Raw genomic sequence first — 21454 nt, 5'->3', positions numbered from 1 at the left:
CCGTCATCCTCACACTAAACACCAAGAAATTCCCAATCCCCACCATCAGTTAGTGCTCTTCACCCCCTCACTATTATTATCACCCTCACCCACTCCCGGTGAACTAATGAATTTGTCGCCCCGCTCTGCACCATATCTTTCGGTCATTGCACTGCCATCGCAACCACCCTTTAGCCATCATGAAAGTATGTATTTGCTAAATTCTTGTTTTACCTTCTATTTTTCGTTTTTTTATTCTTGCTGAATTATTTTTTTCTTTTTTTTATATTGAATAATGATAATTTTTTGCTGAAATATAATTATTTTTTGCTGAAATATCATTATTTGTTGCTGAAATATCATAAAATTTTGCTGAAATGTCATACATTATTAAATTTTCGGTATATAAAATCAGTTTATTTTAATTTTTTAATATCTGCAACAGCATGCAGATATTAAAAAACAAACACGTTTCTTATTACAGTCTGCAGCCGTTTTGTCCACCTCTTCTGCTGCTGTAGAAGACTGCAGAGGTGGTCCCAAGACTTAATGTAATTTTGTTTCAAAAAAACAAACAGCACCTTAGTGCTCTTCAGCCCTCACTGTTATTATCACCCTCTCCCTCTCCCAGTGAACTAATGAATTTGTCGCCCCGCTCTGCACCATATATTTCGGTCGCTCCACTGCCATCGCAACCACCCTTTAGCCCTCATCAAAATATGTATGTGCTCCTTCGTCATCTCCATGATTTCTTTCGAGAATCCAAAGTAGATCTTTCTTCATACACTTTACTTTTTCAACTGACAAGCCTCAAATCATGTTGGCAAGTGGATGCATCAAGGCATACTTGATTAGTTGGCTTCAATGTCTGATAAGCCTCATAAGATTCAAAGACAATGTTATTCTTGGTTTATTCCTCTCACTTGTTTTCTTTTCTAGAATATGTAGGCGATGGTGGGTTTTCTTTGTGTTTAGAGAGAAAATGAGGAAAAAGATAGAGACGATAACAGAGAAAATCAAAGATAGCGAAGAAGGGTAAAAAGACGTTGACTATGTCTAGGCATGGGGAGTGGGAGTATAGGTTATTATTTTATTTCTTTTGATATAGTATTAGTTAAAAGAAAATAAAATGGTATAATAGTCTTTTATGTGGTTTAGGAACCATCTATTCAAGTTTTGGAAAGCATGGAATCGTCAAAAATAAATAAATAAATAAAAGAAAATTAAAAATTATGGCTTTTGGTAAACCACAGGACCATTTATATAATTTTGTCTAAAATAAAATAAAAAGCAAACATCAACAAAAGACTAAAGTTCATTACCGTATACATGAATTATGAATTTTTGAGATATGATGAGAACTTGATTCCAAATATAAAACGACTAAAATTCGTTACATACTTTACATTGCTTTCTTTTGCTACAACACCAACAAATAATCAAATAATATACATAAACAAAAAAGTTTATACATGACGTCCACCTCCACATAAATGTCTATGTGAACTGGTTTAATCTAATATGCTCAAGATATTCTAACACTACAAAATAAAGTTGAAGTAAAAGAAAAATATAAAAAAATTAAGGATTTACAAGATATTGTTACAAAATATTTTTACAAAAGATTACCAATTTACAACAATAATCGTTCATATATGAATATATGATATATATATGCCATATAAGTAAAAGGTGTTTCATTGGGTAGACTTCAAATAAATACCCAGTCCATCTATATAAAGGCCAGAACGACCAAAAAACCCCGCAAAGGAACCTAAATCCCAAGGTACAGAAAAACGAGTCCCCACCTCTGGACCAAAAGGCCCATTCTTCTTTTTGTTTGTTATAAAACACAACGATGAGATTAGTGTAAGAGTTGAATGCATTCCCATGTTCTCTCCAACGGTTCCATCAATCCCAATTATTTCTTCGTCAACATCAAAATCAACCTATAAATTAAGTATAAAACCAATATTAACAATCATAAATAACAGATTATTTTTAGGCACAGCACAACCTTTGGAAAATAATACTAATGTTTTTAACTATTCAAGATTTATCACCTTCGATATTGTGAGACCCCTGCGGGCTTTGCCATAATGTTGAGAAGAATCTAACGAACCACTAAAATCTTCAGTCGTAAAACCAATTTCATAAATCCACTGCTTGTGAGCTATCGTTATCTTCCTAAGCTTTTGATTGCTATCAAGCAGGAACGACCATGGATCTCCACCCGTTCTCGATCCCCATAATCCGATCCGAGTAATTCTCCTGCAACTCTAACATAAAATTAACACAAAGTTTGTAGTAATCAGTTGAAATTCTCTTGAGATGACCATAGAACTTCAACCCAATTTCACGATGACAATGACTTACAATCTGTAATTCCAAAGAGATTTGTAGTTGTTCGATGATCACTGCCATCGTCGGACGTCGCTTCCGATCTATGTTCAGGCATTGATAAGCAATTCTGGAGAATGTCTGCAACGAATTTGGTTTAATTTGTTTCCGGATACTGGGAAAAATGATTTCGTCTAGTTTTCCCTCTTCATAACGATGTTTGACCAAGTGAGATAAAAACCGTTGCTCTTCGTCATATTTTCCGATCATTGCTCGCCTTCCACATAAGACTTCAAAGAGCACCACACCAAAAGAATAAACGTCGGATTCTTTTGTAAGTACCCCGGTGGCTACATACAGTGGATCAACGTAGCCGAATGTGCCAGCTAATTTCGTTACAAGAAAAGTGATATCCTGATTCATAGGGCCGATTTTAGACAACCCAAAATCGGAAATCTTAGCTTCCCAATTCTGATCCAACAAAACGTTGGAACTCTTTATATCACGATGTAACACCCTGTGACCCTCTCCAACGCCGCTATGTAGATAATTCAGTCCTCGAGCAGCACCAAGACATATCTGAAGCCGTTGCACCCATGTAAGATAATCTGTGGCTAGATAATTATCCAGGCTTCCACGAACCTCATGCTCATAAACAATGATCTTCTCTTCACCTTCCTCACAGAATCCAACAAGAGAGACGAGATTATCGTGTTTGTAACTAGAGAGCATGACGATCTCCATCAGGAACTCGTGTTGTCCTTGACCGCCTTTCACATCTAACCGTTTTACAGCGACTGTGGTGGCTGTCCTGCCGGAGGTGGTGGCAGAGGTGGAGTCGCCCAGTTGGCCCTTGTACACCCTCCCAAATCCACCCTCACCGATGAAATTATCATCGGAAAAGTTGTTTGTCGCCAATTTGATGTCTTCAATTGGAATTTTAAGGTGGGCGAGTTCTTGAATAAGAGACATGATGCAGATAAGATTAAGCGAGAATTGAATGGCAATCATTCCATGGATTTCTGTTGGATATCACTGAATTATTAAATCATTAAAGTATGCCAGATTTGAATAGTCATTAACGTCTTTTTCAACCTTTTTGTTTTATTAAGACAAAACTGCAAAATTGGTCCTTGTGGTTTACGAAAATCTATGGATAGGGTCCAAAAAGTTTCCAACTTGCATGGAACGTCCAAAATCGAATACTTTCCGTGGTTTTAGTCCTAAAATTAAGAAATTTCTGTGTTTTTGGTCCTAGGGAAACCTGAAAGGACGATTTTACCCTTCTAATTTCCTTTTTGTATTTTTTGTATTTTTATTTTAATCTTTTTATCAATTAAAAATAGAAAGGAAAAGAATTGACCCACTTCACACACACACACTCTCTCTTACTCTCTATCTCTTTCTCTCCGATGACCAAGAAGATCACGACTCAGACTCTTCCTCTCCTTTCGTATACTCCTCCCTAAACCCAATGACACCACCATGATCCTCTAAACCCGTGGTCATCGGCACCATCCTCGGCCATCGTCGCAGCCCCATTTGGTTCGCAATTTGTCCCGATTAGCCCTCCAATGCCATAACTCACCAGAATCGATTCAATCCACGACTGTGGGTGTTGGCGTTATTCCATCTTTCCAATTTGAATCTGGCGGCGATTCTGAACCCAGATAAACCTATTCATCTCATGCTCAAATCGATTCAATCTATGAATTCATTATGGATAGACCAGATTCTGAATCTTTTCATCTGATTAATCCGGTTGGGTTTCTTGGTCAAGAAGAAGATAGGAGAGCATGGAAGTCTTACCCTTCAATCACAAGTTCAAAGTCCAATTGAACCAGATGAATCGATTTGAATCGATTCAACATGGGTCTTGTAAATTCTAGGGTTGACTGCCATGGATATTGCAAATCTAGGGCTTGTAAAGTTAAGATTCAAACGTGCAAATTGATTGTAGAGTGTTTGTGTGCGTGTATCTATGCATGTGTGTTTATTAGTGTATATGAGTTTTGAATCAGGAAGATGTTGATAGAGAAATGGAAGATGATGCAGATTAAAGTAAGATTTTGCATGTGAAAGGGAGAGGGGAAGATTGCAGAGGTGATCTTGGAGTTTCGGTGCTCATCGGAGTTCTGGTGTTCGCCGGAGATCTTGGTTTCTAACGAAGCACACACACATACAATTTTTTTGTTCTGGATTTTTTCTTGAGTTGTAGGTTTTATATAAGAGAGAGAAAGAGAGGGACAAAGAGAAAGTCAAATGGAAGAACGATGGGGTTATGGATTGCTCTTTTTTTTCAATTTGCAGGTGAAGAAGAGAGAGAGAGAGAGAGAGAGAGAGAGAGAGAGAGAGGGGGGAGAAGGGGGTACGGTGGGTGGAGTCGTGGAGAGGGGTAGGGTGATATTTTTTTTATTTTTTATTTTTTTATAATTTTTTAAATACTAAACTCAATAAAAAATGGAAAAAAGAAATAATAAGGGTAAAATGGACATTTCAATATTTTCAGGACCAAAACCAAAGAAAAACCTTGATTTTGGACCATCCATACAAGTTGGAAACTTTTTGGACCCTATCCAAAGTTTTGTGAATACCACAAGGACCAATTTTTTAGTTTTGTCTTTTATTAACATCAAATTGCATTAAAAATTTAGACGTTCAATTGATAGTCCTGCAAACGTCATCGGTGGCTTCCAACTCATTAATAATCTGAACTAGGTAAGTAACATCGCGTTGCGGGGTCAGATGTGAGATTTTTTGTTTGGTTTATTCTCTGTGAATATTCTTTCATGAATTATTTGTTTATACTTTGAACACAACATTAGAGGGTGTTATTATTTGAGCATCGTTCTTGAAGGAGATTTTTGATGATTTGACAATGTTTTATTTAGGGGAATCACTTAGGTCTCGTTTGATAGTTTCTGTCTGGTAAAGTGCTGTCTGAGAAAGTTTTCTGACTGGGAAAGAAATCATGTTGTTTGATTGTACATCTGATTGACTGTGCTGAATGATGAAAAAAAGTAATAATTCAATAAAAAATAAATTTAAAAAAAGTTATTTAAAAAAATTAATAATCCAATAAAGAAAGAAAAAGGAGGGGTTTGGTGTATAATTGTCTTTCCAGCCCATTCAGCCAGAAAGATATGATTTTGGGGCTTTCTGGGAAAGAAATATCTTACCAGGAAAGACCCCTTCTTTTGTGCAAATCAAACAGTCTTTCCGGTCCATTCAGCCAGAAAGATCTGTTTGGACCTGGAAGATGCGTATCAAACGGGGTCTTACTATCTTTCTTGTTTGTTCTTTCACTATTGTTTTTATTAAATACATTTCCATGTTACAGTGTGTATGGTTGCAAATAGATGGAATAGCATCTGACCATCTGGTTGACCTCATAAAAAAGTATATAAATATATAATAACCAAAATGTTAAAAAAAACAAATATATATATATATATATATATATATATATATATATATATATATATATTATACCTCAAATAAACGAACATCAAGTCCCCTCACATGATAAAAAATTTAAGCCAAAAATTCCAATACTAAATAAATGATACACTGTTTGTGAAAAGTGATATGAAACTACTAATTGTTTGATAAAAAAACTAAAACGGATAAAAAGCTCACACTTAATATAGTACTAAAATATCAATGAAAGATCCGTAAATGACCACATACTTGTCTCCATCCCCCAACCTACAAAACAAATTAACTTAATTAACCCCTTTTTGTATAAAAAAGAATAACCACACTCTAATAAATAAATGAAAAACAAATTTTTAGAAAGTTAGTATTGAACTAATTAAACAGGTTGTCATCAAAGCATACCATGTGTTTTGGAAATACTAACAGACTGTTGAAATACCACAGTTATTAGAATACTCATTTCACATGTTTTAAAACAACATCAAATTGCAAGGATTAAGTATTAAAGATTGTAGCTTTTGCAGAACAAAAGTCATAGGACTGTCAATATTTCAACTTTAACTATTCAATGAATTTATTTTCAGAAAAAACGGAACTTCCCTTGTAAAGAATGCCACTTTCAGCCTTCTATGCATGATAACTTTGTAAAGACTTGTACAAAGCCATAAAGCAACATGAAAATGATTTGAAAATATATAATACTATTCCTAAAGTAAACAAATCATGCCCTCACAATGTATCTTTCATGAAATGAGAACTTTATGCTATTTCTTTGCTGAATTCAGAATTTTTATGCAGAAAGCATAATTGTAATGTTGTTTCTTTGCCGAAATCAAAATTTTTATACAAAAAATTTTGGGTTTATATGAGATCCTCTTCTCACTTAACTATTTTCTAGGCGAAAATAACTTTTATTAGATATACCCTGTAATTGTACAGACAATGTCACACCCCAAAACCAAGAACGGCGGAAACGTTCTGGGGTGGAGGACGTCATGTACAGTATCACAACCGTGCATAATAGTAAAGACAAGCAACAACATCCATTGCATTAATATAATAATTGTAATACAAGCGTATTCTGTATAGTTTGTAAGACACCAAAAGTATAATCAAAATAAAAGATGAGTCTTGTATGTGCTCCATCTTCTCAAAAGTTTCATCTGTACCTGTCTACTGATGACCTGAGAATACAAGTTATTTTGAAAGCGAGTATCAGCATAAAGCTGGTGAGTTCATAAGTATTTAGTGTCGTTGCTTGCATAAAAATGTTAGTAACAATGTAATGTAGTAATCGATTTCAAATGTTTTGTAAATAGTATACTCCCTAGGAAGCCCTATGTTTTCCAGTAAAAAGGTAGTCTTCTACCAAGACCCGATTGTTTGTACAATTGTTCTTTTGTAAATATAAGGGTTTTTCCCCAGTGAAAACTATTAGTATAAAATATAGTTTTCTTAAACGAGTAGGTGACAAAGTCACAAGGTAATGAAATACAGACTCCAGGTGGTACTGAATGCACAGCACGCCTCGGAAAGTCCAAAGTAAAAATATGTAGACTCTAGGTTGTGTTATGTGAACACTACGCCTCGAAAAGTCTAGTTTTGCCTTAAATCCTTATTTAGTTAATTTAAGGTTTGAATGTGAACTCGTATGTAACCATGATGATCGACGGCTGAATAACTGATGACCATCCAGGTCACACGTAGTATGGTGACATTTTGTCACCCCTGGGCCTTGTCGGCTTGGACTGTAGCTAGCAGTCGGGATGTGGGAGTGTCTGTCCCGTATAGATCTATACACATAATGTCCGCTCTCCCTCCAGGAGACTCTGGTTACACGGTGATAGCACAATGAAGTGTCGTATCGAGAAGTAGTATGTCACATTATGTATTAGTATTTAATGTTTGTATAGTGTATAGTATGTTCTCTTGTATAGTGTATAGTATGTTCTCTTGTATAGTGGATATCATGTATTGATACTCAATGTAGTACTTAAGTAGTGACTCACAAAAGTATCGACTCTTGTATGGGTCGTTGTAATAGTAGTAGTGAGTGGTAATCCCTTAACTATACCTATAATAGTTAAATAGTAAGGTTGTCTAGATGCCTTTGTTACACAAAGGTACTGAATCGAAGTGAAAGCTTTTATATCCAACACATATATAGGATATATAACTAAGAGTTCAACGACCTTCGGACAGATAACAGGATACCCTAAGTCCACAACCAAACAAGGAACAGGAAATAAGGTGAGCTATCAGTCCTAAGTCCTTCAAGCCTTACTTATATAAATATACTGGCGTAGATATGGATTTGAAAATATTACAAGTATAAAAGAGTTTGAAAACAGTTTTAGCATCAAAAGAGTTTAATGAAAAGGTTTGAAAGCTTGAAAATCCATAAGTTTGATAGCAATTTGAAAGCAGTAGAGAATCTTTCTGTTTGTTCTAGTTATCAATCACATGTGATTAAAGCAATAACTAGAAATGTTCAACTTGTATTCCCCCCCCCCCCCATAAAAGCATTTAAAATCATTTAAAATGTTAATTAAGGGGTATGAACTCACCTGCAGTGAGTAACTCAGATGAAAGGTCGATGTAGGATCGTCGGGTGTCAACTGAAATCTTAAGCACACACGAATCCTATTTTCCATGTAATAACACTTATATGAATACACTAGTAGATATAACCACTAATGGTGACAGGGACATGTCTTAAGGACATAAAAACACTTAGAATTAAGTGTTACCAACTCATATGGTTGCACATAAGGAGTGTATGGCCCTGTATTGGGGGTGTAAGGCCACAAAAGCATGGGTTTTGTGTGTGTGCGGCCAGAGTGTGCGGCCGCACACTCACTATGGAGTGTGTCAAAACGTGGTTCCAAGCCTTTGGGATGTTCTAGTGAAGGTGTTTTAACTATTGCTTAACCGGATTGGGAGTTTGTGGCCACCTTGGACCCTTAAAAGGGTGTGTGCGGTTGCACATGGCGTGTGCGGCCAGGTGTGTGCGGCCAAGCCTATGTGCGGTCGTACACACTCCTACAAATGTGCCCAAATCGATTTTCCAAGGCTTTGTGATGATCCTAAGAAGGTGTTTTGGTCGATGCTAAGCTTGGATGAGTATTTAAGCCCATTTTAGGACCAAAATATGTGTGTGCGGTCACACATGATGTGTGCGGCCGTACACACATGAAGATCGTCTAGAATGATGATTTCATGGATCAAACTCGAGGAAAAGGCGTTATAATGTGTTGTAGTAATGATCTAAGGATGTTTACTTACTTGTTTTGATGATTGGAGAGGAAAACTTGAAGAACTCTTGAGAGAAAATGTTGCAGCTTTAAAGGAGTGTGAAAAAGGGTGTATGGTTGACTTAGGGTCCTTTATATAGGCTGGAGTGTGAGGCTAGGAGGGTGTGCGGTTGGCTGTGTGCGGCTGGCTGGCCGCACACTCGGGTGTGCGGCCGCACACACCTTGCTAGGTGTGTTTGGCCCGTTTTAGTGATGCTACACACATTCTCACCCTTCCTAAGACTCATATCAAGGTTATATTAAGTCTCAATCACTCATATAGACCCAAAACTTCATTACAAAATAGCGAAACGAGGCTAACTTTGATGAAAATGAAGAATGTACACGTTAGAAATTTCGGGTTGTCACAGACAAAAAAAATGAGAAAATGACCATGTTACCCTTCTTTCTAGAATTGATATTGAAAAATACTTTATTGCTAGTTTTCGGATTAGACCACATTAGTGATACCCATGGCAAGTTCAACTCATATTAAGAATACCCATTTCAGTTTAGATCAAAGTAATGATGATCGTGTGAAATTGAGATGAAGTACTAAAAGATTTTGGTGGATTAGTTTGAGACTTACAGTTTCTAAGGCCAGGGTTAACTCTGTGTATGCGAGATCGAATGGTGTTGATGATACATGAATTCCAAAGAATGTTCCCCAATTGTGGAAATTGAATTCGATTGTAGTATTTATAATCACCATTTCTGTAGCAACTCATGCATCAGGTCCAGCGTTGACCATAAATTGACCAGACAAAATACTCTAAAAAATGATCAAATTGCAAATCCTCAATTCAATTTTTGCATAAATGAATCATACCAATGTCAGATTTAAGAAATGGCTTAATGGAAAAGAAAAGAATGTGACCTTTACCGTCGTTGTGATGATGATGTTGAAAAATAACCTATATTTGTTACGGTACTAGTTGTGAGACGTTGATTAAATTTAATATAAAGGTATGTAAACAATAAACATTTTAAAAGTAAATCCATGAATTCCATGTTATGATCATAAACCTAATATCTTCACGATATTTGTAGAATCCTTGTATATTAATCCATAAAATAACAACCAAATCCATCCAAGTAATGGTTACCATGACCAAAAAACCCTGCAAATGAACCTACATCACATGTTTCTGAGAAACAAGTCCCCGTCTCTTCGCCAAAAGGCTCGTACCTCTTTTTGTTAGTCAGGGAGGAGCGAGTCATTCCCTCCCAACGCACTGCCACATCAGTTTTTCATTCTTTTTTTTGTTCATCTTTTCCAACCCACAACACACAGAATCCTATCTTTCTCAATCCACTCAACTCACTCAATTAAAAAAAATACAAAACAACTAAGATACAAGTCTTAAAACACATGGTACAAGAGCAAAGTAGAGAAAGAAAGTAGAGAGATATGATGAAGCAAGTTAATGAAACCAATTAAACAACCCACCACTCCAACCCTCCCAACCCACTGAAGAGGGAGTGGTATCTTGGAGGTACCAGCGATAACTCTATTGCTAATTAAGACTTGTATCTTAGTTGTTTTGTATTATTTTAATTGAGTGGGATGAGAAAGATAGGATTTCTGTGTGTTGTGGGTTGGAAAGATGAACAGAAAAAAGAACGAAAAACTGATGTGGCAGTGGGTTGAGACGTTGAGTGGGTTGGGAGGGAATGACTCCCTCCTCCCTAAAAGACAAGGATGTGATCACTCTGTAACCTGGGTACCAAAATCCAACTGTTGCCTCTATTCTAGTTATCTCTTCGTCAACATCAAAGATAACCTACAAACATCAGCAATAATCAAGTTGCCAAGAAGACAATCACATAATATCGGATTACTTGTTGCATGCATATGCACGATCATTTGAATTTTCAATATTGTCACCTCAGAAATTCTGCCACTACTCGGGCGAGCAACACCGCCATGACGTTGAGAAAAAGACGGCAAACTAGTAGAATCTTCAGTCGTAAAATCAATATAATAGATCCAATCTTCATGATCTATCGTTATTTTCCTAAGCTTTTGATTGCTCTCTAGGTACAACGACCATGGGATTCCCCCCGGTGTTTAATCCCCACAACTCGGTCATTCTCCCACAACCCTATATATAACATTAAATAACACAATCTTCGTGATTTCATAAGATTATAACAGATCTTAATTAATTTCACTAGAACAATTGTTGGAAATTGATTCAAAATTCCTAGTTGTAATCTTCATTTAGGAATAGAGTGAAACAAAGAAAGCCAAGTTTAATTACAGCCTCTGTTTCTAGCTTCTATTCTTTTCTTATATATCTTTGTTCCAAGTTTAACAAGAATAAATTACGATCTGAAATTTCAACAAATCTTGTAGTTGTTGGATGATCCATGTCATGGCAGCGCGTTCGAATCGATTTGTTTTCAGGCATTTGATAAGCAATCGTGGAGAAAGTTTGCAAAGAATATGGCTTTATTTGGTTCTGTATACTAGGAGTGATGATTTGTACAGTGTTCCCTCTTCATAATGGAGTTTAGCCAAGTGCGATAAGAACTTACTCTCGTCATTGTATCTTTCGAACATTACTGGCCCAAATCAAACAAACAAACACATTACAGGTTGAATTTTTGTCTCAAAACATGACATTTTTGCCCAAATCAAACAAACAGAACCAAATTAAACAAACACAATAAATATAACCAAAAGGTAATTAAGTAAATCAAAAAATGTTTGTTTAATATTAAAAATGTTTGTTTATTAAAATAAAGTAATTAAATTAAATTAGAAAAAGAAAGAAAAAATGGAATGCTAGGAGTGTTACCACTCCCTACCAAATGTTAAGATTAGGTGTTAAATGGAGAACAATGAGATGTCACTCAAAAATCTGACATGGCAAAGTGTTACCACTCCCCTTAGCCTAAGGGAGGAAGGAGTCATTCTCATCCACATCAGTTTTTTCTCTCTCCTCTATCTTCAATATTTTCCAACCCGCAACACATTAAAACCTTCCAACTGTCACACCCCCGAACCAGGCGGCGGAAACGTCTGGGGGTTGAGTGACTTCATCTTGTAATATCATCACAATGAATATAAATGAAACATGACAAACACCATCATCATACATACCAAATACAACCATCATTGTTTATTGTATTAAATATTACATGCCCAAATAGTTAATGTATGATGATACAAAATATGACAATTTCCATATGTTCCTGTCGACCTTTCTGCTTAACGATTTCCTCAGAATACAAGTTAATTTGAAAACGTCAACACATATAATGTTGGTGAGTTCATAAGCATGTTTGAGTAAAATGTTTTGTATTACTTTGTAAACACCAGAAAATCCGATATTTTCTGAAAAACGATTTGAAATGTTTGTGTCTGATCTTGTATTAATGCATATGTGTTAATGTTTGAAAATGTATAAAGTGAATGGTCCCATACAATCCGATATTGTTTGTTTATAAAACGTTGTGGTCTTATCACCCTAAGACTAAGTACCAGTGTATATTTCCGTGTTACCAAACTGTAAATGTATTCCGTAAATTTTTATAATGGAGTTAAATTTCTCTGTGAGTCGCTATAACCATACTTGCTAATGACTGATCCGCTCGTCATGACGTTTTTCAGACGCCGACTTGTTTAAGGTAAGGTTTGTCACCCTAGACTGGCCTAGTCTAACTGTAGCGAACAGCTCAGGTGTGGGGTGTCAACCCCGTATAGATCTATACACAAACTCTCGCTCTCCCTCCAGGAGACTCTGGTTATAACTACAAGTTACGGTTGTACACTAGATAGGTGTCAAGCGAAATGTCTTACACAAGCCTTAACTGAATTTACGCGGATATGGAATTGCACAGTATATATTGTTTCCATGAATGTATTTAGTTTTCAAGTCCCAACGAGTATGTATGTGAATGTACAAAGTCACAAGCATGTAAATGGATTACAAGGGCCCAAATAAACATGTAATGTAAGTTCCAAGCCCAATAGCATGTAAAAATGTAACGCCCCGACTCTCAGGTATTAATTTTATGGCTTTAATTTTCATGAATTGCAAGGCCTACTCGACGAATTGGATGCCCTGACTCTTCGAGTAGGAGCGGGTTTGGCCACGTGTTTAAGTGACCTACTCGCCGAGTCCAGGATAGGACTCGCCGAGTAGGAGCTGGAGGATGAAACCCTAATTTCCGGGGTTTTGCACCCTATTTAAAGGGTCATTAGCCTCACTTACAGCCTCTTGAGAGTCCAGCAAACCCTAATCCGTGTGTGTGCTCCATTCTTGTGTATTTGCAAGCTTTAGAAGGTGGATCTTAGTGAGAGGAGCTTGAAGATCAAGTAGCTAGCAGCAAGGAACGTGTGTGGATCTGGAATCTACCTCAGTTAGCATCACTTAAAGGTATCAAGTCGTTACCTTGACCTCATTTCCTTCTAGATCTCATTTGGTTAAAGATTAGGGCTTTTCTAGCATGATAGGAAGCTATTCATGGGTATGAGCTACGATCTGAAGTTGCAAATTCAGATCTGAACTCTCTTTGGTTTCTAAGCCCATAAAGTTTCCAGCTTTAGCAAGTGTAAACCTCTCTTTAGGTGAAAAACTCCATTACAAGCTTGGATTTGACATTCTAAGCCTTTAGAGCCTTGCATGCACGTAAAGTTTGCAACTTTACGTGATAAACATGTCTTGGGAAACTTGATCTGCAATATGGAACCTTAAAATGGCTTAAAAAACATCTGAATGGATAAAGGACTGAAGGGACTCGGCGAGTTGCATGGTTAACTCGGCAAGTCCCATGAAGATTGTCGTGCAAGGACTTTTGCATGGACTCGGCGAGTCAGTGGTGTGAGTCGGCAAGTCAACTAGGGTTTTCCCGATATTTGGACACGCATGAACTCGGCGAGTTGCAGGGAAACTCGACGAGTCAGTGGGGGGATTTCACGACTACTCGAGTTCTGGAAGGACTCGACGAGTCAGTGATTGCACTCGACGAGTCGGGTCAACATGGACTGTTGCCCTTGACCGTTGACTTTGACTATTGACCAAGGGTTGACTAATTGCCTTCTGGGGCATTTTGGGAAATTGGAAATTTACGAGTATGGTTCTATTATCACGTAAAGCCACAAGCTTTACATCCATGCATGGCACTTAGGGCTTGAAATGCCAAAACATAATCCATTAAGGGTTTCTCACTCAAAAGTTCTATTATGGTTGAATAAAGCTGGGACCTTTGGACTCTAGGGACCTCACAAGGTCCAGATCTTAAGTCCAAATCTCTAGATGAACTCAATACACTCAAAGTCCCAATATTAGAAGGAAAAAAGCCTTAAACTCCATAAACATGAGATCTAACCAACATAATGAGAAAGGTGTGGACTTTTTACCTTTCACTAAAGCTCTGGACGAAATAGCAACGAATCTAACAGCCCCTTCTTGTTCCTTGCTCGAAATCCTTCCCTTATCTTCAAAAGATGCACCAAAACACTCAAGTATTAGCTCACACACTCTCTCTTAGCTCAAAGGCCGATTAGGGTTTCACACAGGGGAGTTGGGCAGCTGGTGAGGCGAAAATGAGAACATAAGTTCTCTTAAATAGGCCCCAACCCCAGAGATTAGGGTTTTCATCTCACAGCGCCTACTCGGCGAGTCGGTCATTAAACCCACGTGGCCAATCACGACTCTACTCGATGAGTTGAGGCTCCAACTCGTCGAGTTACTCAATAAACCCCAAAAATAAATATATAAATAATATGCCTGGGAGTTCGGATGTTACAAATTATTATTCCATTTATTTCTTCATAAGCATCAAAATGAACCTACAAGAATTTACAATATTCAAGTCACTAAAAGACATCAGATGATAATCGATTACTTTTAAGCATAATTTTTGAAAACAATACGTATCACTTATTTGGTAAATATGTTCGATAAAGTTTTGGCCATGTTATTAATATTTAAGAATTTTCACCTTGGTAATTTTGCCAGGGCTGAGGCCATTGTCACCTCCATACCGTTGAGTAGAATGTAACGAGCAGCTTAGATCTTCGTTTGTAAATCTAATAGAAAAAGTACAATCATGGTGATCCGAGGCGGTTCCGGTTCCGAAAGTAGGTACCCGCTTCCGTTGCTCATCCCTAGAAGGGGTGGGTTGCCTATGAAGGGGTGGGTCGCCGGAAATGGGGTGGGTCGCCAGTGTGTTGGACGTCAGTGGAAGCCTTGGACGGTTCGAGGTCGCAGGTCGCAACGATTTCTCCCGAAAAATGAAAATGGGACGTACATTGAACTGGGACAGAACGAAAGGGGTATAATATGCGACAAGTATTAGCGGTGACACGTATTAGCAGCAATGTATACTAATTGCGGCGACGAAAGATTAATAGCGGAGACATGTGTTGGAGGGAATCTTTGGCGGTAATTTTTTGAGCATTAGCGGCGACGTTGTCGCCGCTAAAGATATTAAACGAAATGAATTTCCTGGCGTTGGATTAGGGCTAAATCAATGGTTATCAGTTCACCTCAGCAGTTGACACGGATCGATGACGTGTTCCCATTAGCGGCGACAAACAATGCAAAATTTGGTTGTCGCCGCTAATGGTGTGTGTCACCACTAATGCTCACATTTCTTATAGTGTTTGGTTTATGTGAAGACAATTACCAAAAAAATTACTTGCTTCGATATGTGGTTTTAACTTCTTGTATGATTAGTGATTCACCTAGGTAAAAGAATTTTTTTTACATTTTTTTTAAATTCTTTTAGATGTTATTTTATATCTTTCTTCAAAACCATTGTCGCTCCCTTCTCCAGCATTGCTTTTCTCTCTCTCTCTCTCTCTCTCTGTGTGTGTGTGTGTGTGTGTGTGTGTTTCTCTACACTATCGTTGGAGGAACACAAGAAACAAAACCCTAATTCTTGGTTTTGAATTGACGGTAGTTTGTGGATTGGGTTTGGGTGAATTGAGGGTGGTTTATGGCTGAAGTTGGTGGTGGTGTCGAAGGGTTAAAGTGGTTGTGGTGGTTGAAAGTGGTGATTGAAGATGGTGGTGGTGGTAGCGTTGGCTGAAGTTGGTGGTAGTAGTGGTGGAGGAAGCTGGAACATCCCTTTCAATATTGCTCCACAGTCTGAGCTTTTGTTTTAATATTTGTAGTTTCTTACTAAAAGACATCATCGTATTCGCCTCCGAGACGCCATCAGTTTTCCAGGAAACCTCGACCAACTTTGTGTTAGAATTTTGGGGTATGAGAGCACTTTGAATTCTGAGAATCGTGATGACACTTTCAAATTGAAGTATTTCGATGGTACTCCAGAAATCAACAATTGGATAAGACTCGGAAATGAGATGCAAGAACAAAGAGTGTTTTTTTATGAATTTCGTATGTAACAAAAATAATGACCAAAAAGTGGTTATAAACCTCTATGTCTGAAAACCGTCACAAAGCAGTTTTCTATGTCTGGAAACTGCACAAATTGTCACAAGACAGTTTCCAACAGTCACAAAACCGGATTTTCAATAAGAGTCAAGACAAAATCAAAAACGGCTCACTTTTATAAAAACTGTTCCCCTTGGACCCCGCCAAGGGATGTCGTCCCTTGGACCCCGCTTCCAGGGACGTTGCTCCCGGACCCCCGTTCGTTCATGGCCTTTGCCCCCAAATGACAATCTACTTTGAATCTTGAACAAAATTACACAAGTGTGCACTCCGCACCACCATCACTTGTTTAGTATTTATCAAGATTGTTTTGGGTCAACAAATTAATCCATTGCACTTAAATACCATTAATGAAACAAATCACCAACACTTTATGAACTCGTCATGCTAAAACAAAGAGTGAAAAGACAGAACGAAGTTGGGCTAAAATTCATGACTGCTCTCTCAAAAGAATAAGCCAGTTATCGCGGTCAAGAATCAATCACTTTGGTTCCTTTTAAATAAAGTTTTTCTTCTTTTAGAAAAATTGTATTTCTGCTTACAACATTGTCTTATATTCTTTATCAATGTTCTATTACCTCGTCCTAGACACCATTGATTGAAACCCTCAGAATTTGAACTTGGACTTCTCCTATAAAAAAATCATTGTCTTACCAAGTGAGTTATAAGATGATGGTTAAAAAATATTTATTATTTATTCAGAAATTCAAACCTTTATTAGTTTTACTCCTTTTCAAAAAAATCTCTATATTAATTGTAAATTTTAATGAAACACAATCAGATACACATGTTCTCTACAAATATGCATATACAAAATTGTGTTTAAAAGCAAATGTATAATCTTTACCGATGTTCTAAATAACGTTAGGCGTGACTTAGCGGCAATGTCAAGCCTCAAACTTTTGTGAGTTGTGGCTTGTTTGTACGACGTGACTTAAGACGGCAACTTTGTATATATTCAATTATTCTATATATTTTTCTATTATTATTCATTTCTATATACATATATGTCTTAAGACGATATTTTGTTAAATCTTGGCGTCAAGTACAAGCCTTAGAGCCATGACGAAACCATATCGAGCTTTTTAGAACCTTGATCTTCACCTATGCTACTTCTAAACTCTAATTTTTTTATATAAAAAATATTGTGATGTATGCATTTTTTTAAATTATAATGCTTATGTAAGATTGATGATGATATGAATGCAATATGAGACAACTTTGTATGTAAATTAATATATAACTTGTGAAAAGTAAAGTCGATCATAAGGAATTAATGATTGGCATCTAAGTTGACATATTCAAAAGAAATTATCTATTGGTTAGAAGTAGTTAGGCTTTAGTGGCTTTCAAGCAATGCCAAAAACCTATGAAGCCATGTTTAACAGGTTATAAATCTTTTATTCAATAAAAATCAATATGGCAATGGTACTGTATTTTTCCATAGAAAAACCTGATAGATGTGATATCCTAAATGATAGATAGCTAGCTGTATCAAGTAATTTTAATCAATGTATGCTGTTCTGAAAGTCTATTTCTTGATGCTTATAATCATTAGGCTTGGACAAAATTTCACAAAGAACAAAATAAATTAATCTAAATATATACAACAACAAAAATGAGTATACATGTTTTCCACTTCGGGTAACTCATTTATCCTGATATATTCACGATATTGGTAGACTAAAATCACTAAACTAAACTAAAGTTGATGGACATTAAGCGAAAAGAAGTAGGTTAGGGATTCTATGAGATGTTCTTTCCAATAGTAGATTGGCATTTTACAATATTAGCCCTTCATATATGTTATATGTACCTATAAGGAGTCATATAAGAAGAAGGCTTTCATATTGTAGCCTTCAAGTAACAACCCAATCCATCTAAGTAAAAACCAGCGCGACCATAAAGCCCTGCAAACGTACCTTCATCCCATGGCACTGAAAAACGAGTCCCTGTCTCTTTACCAAAAGGCCCACACGTCTTTTTGGTTGTCTTAAAACACAATGATGAGATTACTATATAATTTGCATAACGTCCGGTCGTTTTCCCAACTGTTCCTTGCATCTCGGTTATCTCCTCATCAACATCAAAGTTAACCTACAAAAACCAACAATAATCATATTGCTAAAAAGACAATAATCACATAGTTATGGTGTTAGAGTATTATTATATTATTATATTAACATTAACAAATAATATTGAGGTTCTCTGTTTTAGCTTTCAAATGGATCATTTTGACTTTTCACTTTTTACTTTTTAAGCACTATCATATAATTTGGTAGATATGTTCAATGAATAGACTGTTGCAATTTTTTTTTTCATTCTTTTTTAATATTAAAGATTTGTCACCTCAGAAATTCTGCCACCGCTAGGGCCGCCGCTGCCACCATGACGTTGAGAAGAATCCAACGTCCCACTAAAATCTTGAGTTGTAAAACCAATAGAATAAAGCCAATCCTCGTGATCTATCGTTATCTTCCGAAGCTTCTGATTGCTATCAAGCTGCAACGACCATGGGGATCCACCTGTGCTCGATCCCCATAACCCAATTCGTACGATTTTCCGACAACCCTAGCATTAAATAACACAAAGTTTATGATCGACTATCAGTTCAAGCTCTTTACAAGATTACACCAGATCTTTGACCTATTTCACAAGTACAGTAACTTACGATTTGAAATTCCAACGAGGTTTGTAGCTGTTCGATGACCATTGCCATCGTCGGACGTTGTTTCCTATCTATTTTCAGGCATTGATTAGCGATTCTGGAGAATACTCGCAACGAATCGGGCTTTATTTGTTTCAGAATACCGGGAAAAATGATTTCGTCTAGTTTCCCCTCTTCATAACGGAGTTGAGCCAAGTGAGATAAGAACCGACGTTCATCGTCATATTTTCCGATCATCGCTAGCCTTCCACACAAGACTTCAAACAAAATCACACCAAAAGAATACACATCCGACTCTTTTGTAAGAACTCCGGTCGATACGTATAGCGGATCAACATAGCCAAATGTTCCAGCGGCATTTGTAACAAGAAAAGTGAACTCCTGATTCGTTGGACCTATTTTTGACAACCCAAAATCGGAAATTTTTGCTTCCCAGTTCTCATCCAATAAGACATTAGAGCTTTTAATGTCACGATGTAAAACCCTGTGCCCCTCTCCGACACCGGTATGTAGATAATTTAGTCCACGAGCAGCACCAAGACATATCAGAAGCCGTTGCACCCATGTAAGATGATCGGTGGCCAGATACTTATCGAGGCTTCCGCGACCCTCGTGCTCGTAAACAATGATTTTCTCGTCACCTTCTTCGCAGAATCCAACAAGAGTGACGAGATTTTCGTGTTTGTAACTAGAGAGCATGAAGATCTCCATCAAGAACTCATTTTGTCCTTGCCCACCCTTCACGTCCAGCCGCTTTACAGCGACGGTGGTGGATGGTCTAGTGGATCTGGTGGCAGTGGCAGAGGCAGATGCAGAGACGGGGAGTTGACCTTTATACACACTCCCAAATCCACCCTGACCGATGAAATTGCCGTCGGAGAAGTTGTCGGTGGCCAATTTGATGTCTTCAACTGGAATTTTAAGGTGGTCGAGTTCTTGGATTAGGGACATGAGATAACAAAAATTTTAGGGTAACCGGGTAAGTGGGGTGTTGTTGTGAATTGTGATAGACATCCGGTAAATTCTCTACTAATCTACTTATTTGTATAATTCTAATATATATATATATATATATATATATATATATATATATATATATATATATATATATATATATATATATATATATTAAATTCTAAATTATATTTTACGATTTGGTTTAAGCACTTAAATTAGTAACAGGAATATTATAGTGGAAAATTGGAAAATAAAATTTGTGAAACGTGAAAGTTATGAAAATTGAAAGACGGTGTCATTATCAATAATATGTGGGAAGGTGAATGAGAACATGAGATTGTGATAAGAACGATAGAAGTATTGTATAGAACTATTTAGCAAGAAACACATAAAGGTGTGTTTGTTATTTTATTTGTATTGTATTTAAGTACTTAGCAAAACTATTTGTAATTTTTTGAAATGTTTAAAGTTATATAAATTTTCAAAATTAAAACACAGTGATAAATAACCTATTGTTTAAGCTATAACTTTTCAAAATTGAGAAATTTTTCAAAAGTATGTTCTATTAAAAAAACAAGTCATGGCATATAAAAAATCTAATAATAAAATCATTGACGTCGAGCTGATGCAATTCATATTATCATATCTTTCGTATAAATCTCCAATACTTTTGTCATTACCACAAGCATCACAAAATTCATCATGTGGTATGTAATACGATTTATTTTCTCTAACTATGATACACGAAACATTTGTCAAAAAATTTGCATGAATGATTCTCAAAACGTTAATAAACCACGAATCCAACAACTTAAGATAACATGCCACCAGTTGAGCTGGTGAATATTAACTCCTTGTATATTTAATTTTTTTTACAAATGTTTGCTTCTATCCTCTAATTTAATTTTGCATATGTATTTATGGATAACAAAAATTAAATGAAGTGGAGGGTCATCCATATGAGGATGATGGATGATGGTGAAGATGTTAGTAATGAGGGTATTGGTGATGACCAAGACATCAAGAATGAGGGTGCTCACTAACAACATGAAAGGGAATAAGTGATGATATAGGAAATGAGGTTGATGATGAAGGGCAGCAGGATGGCCCCAAGAAGAGGAGAACGAAACCTTGTAAAGAATAATCAAACAAAAAAAGAAATTTGTTTTTGATAAAGATGGTGGTGGTTAGTAATAGGGTTAGGTAGTGGGGATAGTTTACATGGGCTTATGGTACATCTTTTTTTATACATCTTTTATTTTCGATGGTACATTATTCTGATACACCTACTAAATCTAATCACGTTTTTTTATGTTACCATTTGGGTTGCCTTTTCATATACTTGTTTGGGCTTTTTGGTACAA

At 36.6% G+C, this 21454-nt stretch overlaps 2 protein-coding genes across 2 annotated transcripts; both read right to left on the bottom strand.

Annotated features, from left to right (window-relative positions):
- Nucleotides 1-1533: 1533 nt before the first annotated feature.
- Nucleotides 1534-3344, bottom strand: LOC145161296 (putative serine/threonine-protein kinase PBL1). The gene is made up of 3 exons (XM_079080798.1): nt 2356-3344; nt 2043-2258; nt 1534-1928 (listed from the first exon to the last, which is right to left on the bottom strand). The coding sequence occupies exons 1-3, from the start codon at nt 3328-3330 to the stop codon at nt 1677-1679; spliced, it is 1443 nt and encodes a 480-aa protein (XP_078936924.1). The 5' UTR covers nt 3331-3344; the 3' UTR covers nt 1534-1676.
- Nucleotides 3345-18035: 14691 nt separating this feature from the next.
- LOC145161295 (putative serine/threonine-protein kinase PBL28) lies at nt 18036-20167 on the bottom strand. The gene is made up of 3 exons (XM_079080797.1): nt 19137-20167; nt 18815-19036; nt 18036-18562 (listed from the first exon to the last, which is right to left on the bottom strand). Exons 1-3 carry the CDS (start codon nt 20082-20084, stop codon nt 18311-18313), a joined length of 1422 nt encoding a protein of 473 aa, XP_078936923.1. The 5' UTR covers nt 20085-20167; the 3' UTR covers nt 18036-18310.
- Nucleotides 20168-21454: the final 1287 nt, after the last annotated feature.

Source organism: Lactuca virosa, chromosome 2 (assembly GCF_052849685.1).
Source record: "Lactuca virosa cultivar CGN04683 chromosome 2, Lactuca_virosa_CGN04683_v6, whole genome shotgun sequence".
Taxonomy (NCBI): domain Eukaryota; kingdom Viridiplantae; phylum Streptophyta; class Magnoliopsida; order Asterales; family Asteraceae; genus Lactuca; species Lactuca virosa.
The sequence above is the reverse complement of the archived record's forward strand: the minus strand, read 5'-3'. Positions and strand labels throughout refer to the sequence as shown.